At 35.4% G+C, this 5,317-nt stretch overlaps 1 protein-coding gene across 1 annotated transcript; it reads right to left on the bottom strand.

Annotated features, from left to right (window-relative positions):
- Positions 1 to 311: 311 nt before the first annotated feature.
- LOC117915554 (phospholipase A1-Igamma3, chloroplastic) lies at positions 312 to 2,334 on the bottom strand. Its single transcript, XM_034831135.1, has one exon. It carries the CDS (start codon positions 1,898 to 1,900, stop codon positions 392 to 394), a length of 1,509 nt encoding a protein of 502 aa, XP_034687026.1. The 5' UTR covers positions 1,901 to 2,334; the 3' UTR covers positions 312 to 391.
- Between the last annotated feature and the right edge of the window lie 2,983 nt (positions 2,335 to 5,317).

A 5,317-nucleotide genomic window follows, 5' to 3' on the forward strand; every position in this document is an offset into this window, starting at 1 on the left:
TCTAAGTAAATGAGAAAAAAGAAGCAACAATTGGCACCTACCAACAATGTTGTGGCACCTCTTGCCCCATAACACAAGGGCCCTAGGATGATAACACAAACACTAGGGCTGGATTGGATTTTTTGAGAACATAAAGGCTTATGGTTTTATTTTAGAATGCTTTCTAAAAAAAAGTTATTAAATATTAGTTTTTAACGATAATTTCCAATTATTTATAAGAATAAGATTCTGTTTGATTTTTTTTTATTTTTTTGTGGGCTTGAGAGGACTCAGAGGAGTGATGCTTTTAAAATAATGCTAAAAAGCAAAAGTAATTGGAAATGGGTCTTGCTAAAATTGTATATATGAATTTACTAACTTCAACATAATCAACAATTTAATTACAACCAAATTATGAACTGGCTTCCAACGTAGACCTACCAAGTTTGAGCACCTGTTCAAGGTGGTGGGCCGTGTCCGGAGGGTGGGCCTCCATCCTAGGCCTCTCTGGCAGAACCCACCGGCCGTCGCTGGCCCTCACCATCCCTTTATTCTCATCTTGACGCCAATTTCCCGGCACTCCGTACTCGCTCCTCAGGAAGTCACAGCTCTTGTTCACCAGTGCGATATCCCGCTTCGTCGCCAGGCTGAATTTCCGGTCTTTCCCGTGGTAGCCGTCGACCAAATGCAGCTGGGCTTCAAGGTTATGCGCACAACCAAGGTCATTTGTGGGCTTCAGAAATGGAGAGTGGGTGTGGTCTAATGCCAGTTCCACACCTACATGGGCATAGCTCCAGGGAAAGGAGATCGTCTCCTCTATATACTTTTGGTATTGGAACTTCTCGTTTGTGATGATTCCAGGCACTGTGGGGACTTTATCATGGACATTTATCACTCTCAGGACCTTCACTCCCAGCTCATCACACCTCTCCTTGAACTTGAGATTGCCCACTCGAGGTCCTGAAAAGGAAAAGACTGAAATTGGGATCCTGGATTTGTTCCTTACGTTCAGGTTCATTTCAGCTATGTCATAAGCGCTCAACAAAGCCAAGGCTGCGCCAAGGCTGTGCCCAGTGATCGTTATGCTGATTTCTTCGTCCTTGTACCTCTCAACCAGCCTCTTGATTTCAGCGAGCACTTGTTCTCTAGCCGAGAATGAGCAGTATTTGCAGTTGTTCTCTTTCTTGGTGTACAAATCGTAGAACCCGGACTCGATTTTGATGTTGGGATCGTCTCTGAAATGGGCCGGACAGAGGATGTCCTTGAGGTCGTGTATCCATTCGAGGTATGTGACGGTGCCCCTCCATGCGATTATTATGTCACGCCGGCCTAATCTTTTGATCTCTTTTTCATCTGTTGTAACTGCGATGTAGCCCATCCAGTTTGCGTGGGGGCTCCACACACTGCTCATCTTTGATTTCTGGAAGAAGTTTGGGAGGTTGATGTTGGAGGTTGCGTAGAGATATCTGCTGATTTGGTACCCTCTATCAGCCATGTCCAATTTTTGGAAGAAATGGGCACCTTGGTACTTGCAGGTTCCGCAGTATTTTGAGTGAGGATCGAAGTCGAAGGAGTCGTAGCAGGCCTGCGCAAATTCGCCATATCGGATGATCTCTTTCCGGAGATTGGGGTTCATGGGGTCTAATAGGCCTTCCCAGTTGTTACACCCTTGAATTTCCTCCCAAACATCTTGAAGTGGCTTGTCCTCTTGTTTGAGTTCTCGCGCTGGTTCATGATCCAGCCTGGGGGTTAGGCTTGAAACCGAAGAGCATTTGATCAGTGTTGTAGGCTTTGGGGAAAAGGGTTTGTTTGGAATTGTGAGAACTCTGATGGAGTTGCGGTTCCATCTTCGGAAGACTGATAGAGAAGCCGAGGGGGAGGTGTACGTTGGGTTATTGAGAGTTTGAAGCAGGGAAGCCATGGAAGGCTATCTTCCTCCCTTTTTTTTATTTTGGTGGGATAAAGACGCGCTTTATTGGTGAAGAGACAGAGAGAGAAAAAAGGATGATGATATCAGCGAGAAAGAGCTAGAAACTGCTATTGAAAATGAGTTGAGAGAGAGAGAGAGAGATTAGTGGTGCAGTAACTGGATCGAGTGGTTGAGTAGGACTTGGGATGCAGAGCGATCAAATCAAAATGAGTTGAACAATTGGAGAGAGAGAGATAGAGAGAGAGAGAGAGAGAATAGTAGGGCAGTAAGTGGACAGAGTGGCTGAGTACTTGGGATGCAGAGCGATCAAAGCGAGTAGGAAAATTGTGAGGAGCCCAGGTAGCTCCCATGCACTATGGTTGCACCACCTAGGCAAGAGAGGTGTAAATGTGTGTTTTAATCAGAATACAGGGAGACTGGTGGAAATGTGGCTTTAGTTGGATATACAGATAGAAATATATACAACTGGCTTTATGGATTGGTACAATTGTGCAAATGGGTTGGAGAAGGGTCAACATATACTCAATGAGAGCGAGTCAATCAGCAAATTTATGGTAGGTCCCCTCACCGTCCATCCACTGACTAATACTGCTTTTACAACCTAGGTGAAAAATTGTGGAAAACGTGCGGCTTTGGTTGGGAATGCCAGGTAAAAAGGTTGTGCAACACAAAAAATGCTACATACATTATATATATATATATATATATATATATTAAGCTTTAAGATGATCAATCCAATGTGACATCACAATATTCCCACAACCTGATGTGTGATAAACTTTGGCTTTGAGTGATTTAAGTTTTGTGTGGTGGGAATATATGCTTAATTGGATTTTTGTTTTTTATTCCAAAAGTGGGAAGATTATGTGGTTGCTTCACTGCCCCTATCTCAAAGTGATGGCTGTCTCTCCCCCTTTTTTCTGTTCTTTACGTTATGGTTTTCCACTAAACTTTTAAAAGCAGATGATTTTGTTGTTTTTTTTTACTTGAAAAGGAGATTGATTGGATTTGGGTTTGTAAATATCTAAAATGGGAATCACATATATAATTTAATCTTATTGTCAGTATCTTAATTTTATTTATTTATAATTTTAACTCATTTGTTTATACTATAAATATCTCATATATTTTTATTCATGTCCAATTATAATTTTTATCATACACTTTTAAAACTTAAAATTACAAATTTTACATGAAATTGATAACCAACCATTTTTCAAATATTTCCTATAGAATTTAGATAATTTCAGCATAACATGTGATGAGCAAAATGTACCCCATAAGATATTCGACAACATATCTTAATTCTATTCATTTATGGTTTGAGTTCATTTGTTTGTATTATAAATATCTCATATATTTCTAATTGTATTGGATGGTCTAAATTTTATCATACATTTTTTAAAATTAAAATTATAAATTCTTTATGATTTTGATGATAGACTATTTTCCAAGTATTTCCCAATGAATTTAGATATTTTTAACATGACATGTAATAAGCAAGGTGTACCCCATAAGATATTGACAACATATTGTCAATAGATATGAAGAAGATTGTGTTGATGTGAGAGGACTAATGTAAAAATATTTTTGACTAGTTTTTTAACGATTTACACCCAACTCAGTAAATATTATCTAACCCATAAGGCTCTCATATCTCTCACAACTTTAAAATACGTTTACAAAGTTAAGATGAACTTATACTTATGTAGTGTTAGAAATTTTTTCCCATGTTCGAAGATATAAAAGAATTTTTCACAACTTTGTTCCATTGGAATATTCAAGTTAGGTAAGAGGATTTTGTAAAAATAGGTATATATATATTTGTTATGAATGATCAATTATATTTTTGTAAGTTCCAAAAAATGTTTAGATAAGTTTAAAGTACTAAAATTGAAAATTATTTTGATTTGACTATATTTTTGTCTTATATGTGTATTCCAGTTATATGATCCTAATTAACAAAGGAAAAGATATTGACTTTTGTTACCCTTAGTGGGGGTAATAATGATATGAAATCCCAGTTAGTAGGATAATTACTAACCTATGGTATATCATTTGATTGGTTATGGTTCTACCCACTAACATATAAGGAACATATAAGACTTATCACTTCTGTAAGTCCCACTATGATGGACATTTCTGTTAACAATAAAATTATTTGTTTTGAATATGTGTATGTTTATGAGAAATTTGATTTGATATTTTTATGAAAATAGTACATGTTATATAAGTTTATTCCGTGTGATTGTACTCATGTTACAAATACTCCCTATTTCATTTTAATAAATAAATAAATGTACTTGATCTTGTTCCCTTTATTGAGCTTTTGAGCTCACTTCTTTTATTAAATGTTTTCAAGTATACTTGATTATGGGAAGGGGTACATAAGTAGGAAGGGTTTAAGAAGTTTTTTTTTTATTTGTTTAGGTTTGAGACTAATTTATTTGGATTTTAGTAATTTTCACTCACTACTACTTTTGAGAGAATTATCATAATTTGGATTTATGGATTTTTATATATGAAATAAATTTCTAGTTAAATTTTTTTTGTAAGCTTAATTAATACTTCAAACATGTTTTGTAATTAGCATATCGCTAATTAATTTCAGCTTATTGAGTCATTTTCATGTCAAATCTTTGGGTTTCACATGTGAAATGACTATGGTGTTCTAACATTTGGATTTGGGTTGTCAAGAGTCTTTTAAGAAATATAACATAATTTTTTTTTTAATTTTACAAAGTATTAGAGGGAGTGTCAATATCAACCTTATTTTAAAATTAACTAGAATTCATTGACATGTTGCCTTCCCCCTATACTAATGTTTTAAATTCGATACCAACTATTATTATTATTATTATTTTTGGTTAAAACTGTCTAAACTTTAACTTCATCTTAAATATGCATGAAACTCTTTGAGTTTTCAGACATACTCTTATTATCTCCAATAAAATGACTTAAAGCAAATTACTTGATCTTCTAAAACCTAGTTACTCTCAGAGATGTAAAATGGAATTATTTAAAGGCAAAATGTGTAACATAAGTAAATTCATGTAACATAGACACGTGATGCAAATGCCTCTCATGAAATGATACTTATATTTTTCAATCTAATCCATTATGAAACTGTCGTAACTTCATTTTCAAAACCCCACCTACCTATTTGTCATTGGACCCACATCATATGTGGAATGCTAGATATGTAGGACTTACTTTTCCAATTAGTACAATGGGGAAAGTGTTAAGGGAACATAATAGTATCTACCGAATAAAAGATTTCGACTATTAAATACATATGATAAGATTTAGGTCATTAGATAAAAATACAAATAAATAAAATTGAGGTATAAGAATACAAACAAATAGAATAAGGGTAAAATAATAAAACCTAAAAACATGTTTGTAGCA

This window comes from Vitis riparia, chromosome 6 (assembly GCF_004353265.1).
Source record: "Vitis riparia cultivar Riparia Gloire de Montpellier isolate 1030 chromosome 6, EGFV_Vit.rip_1.0, whole genome shotgun sequence".
In the NCBI taxonomy this organism is placed as follows: Eukaryota; Viridiplantae; Streptophyta; class Magnoliopsida; order Vitales; family Vitaceae; genus Vitis; species Vitis riparia.

Bases quoted from the DNA above. Each gene is read 5' to 3' on its own strand.
- LOC117915554 (XM_034831135.1), bottom strand. From the start codon at position 1,900: ATGGCTTCCCTGCTTCAAACTCTCAATAACCCAACGTACACCTCCCCC.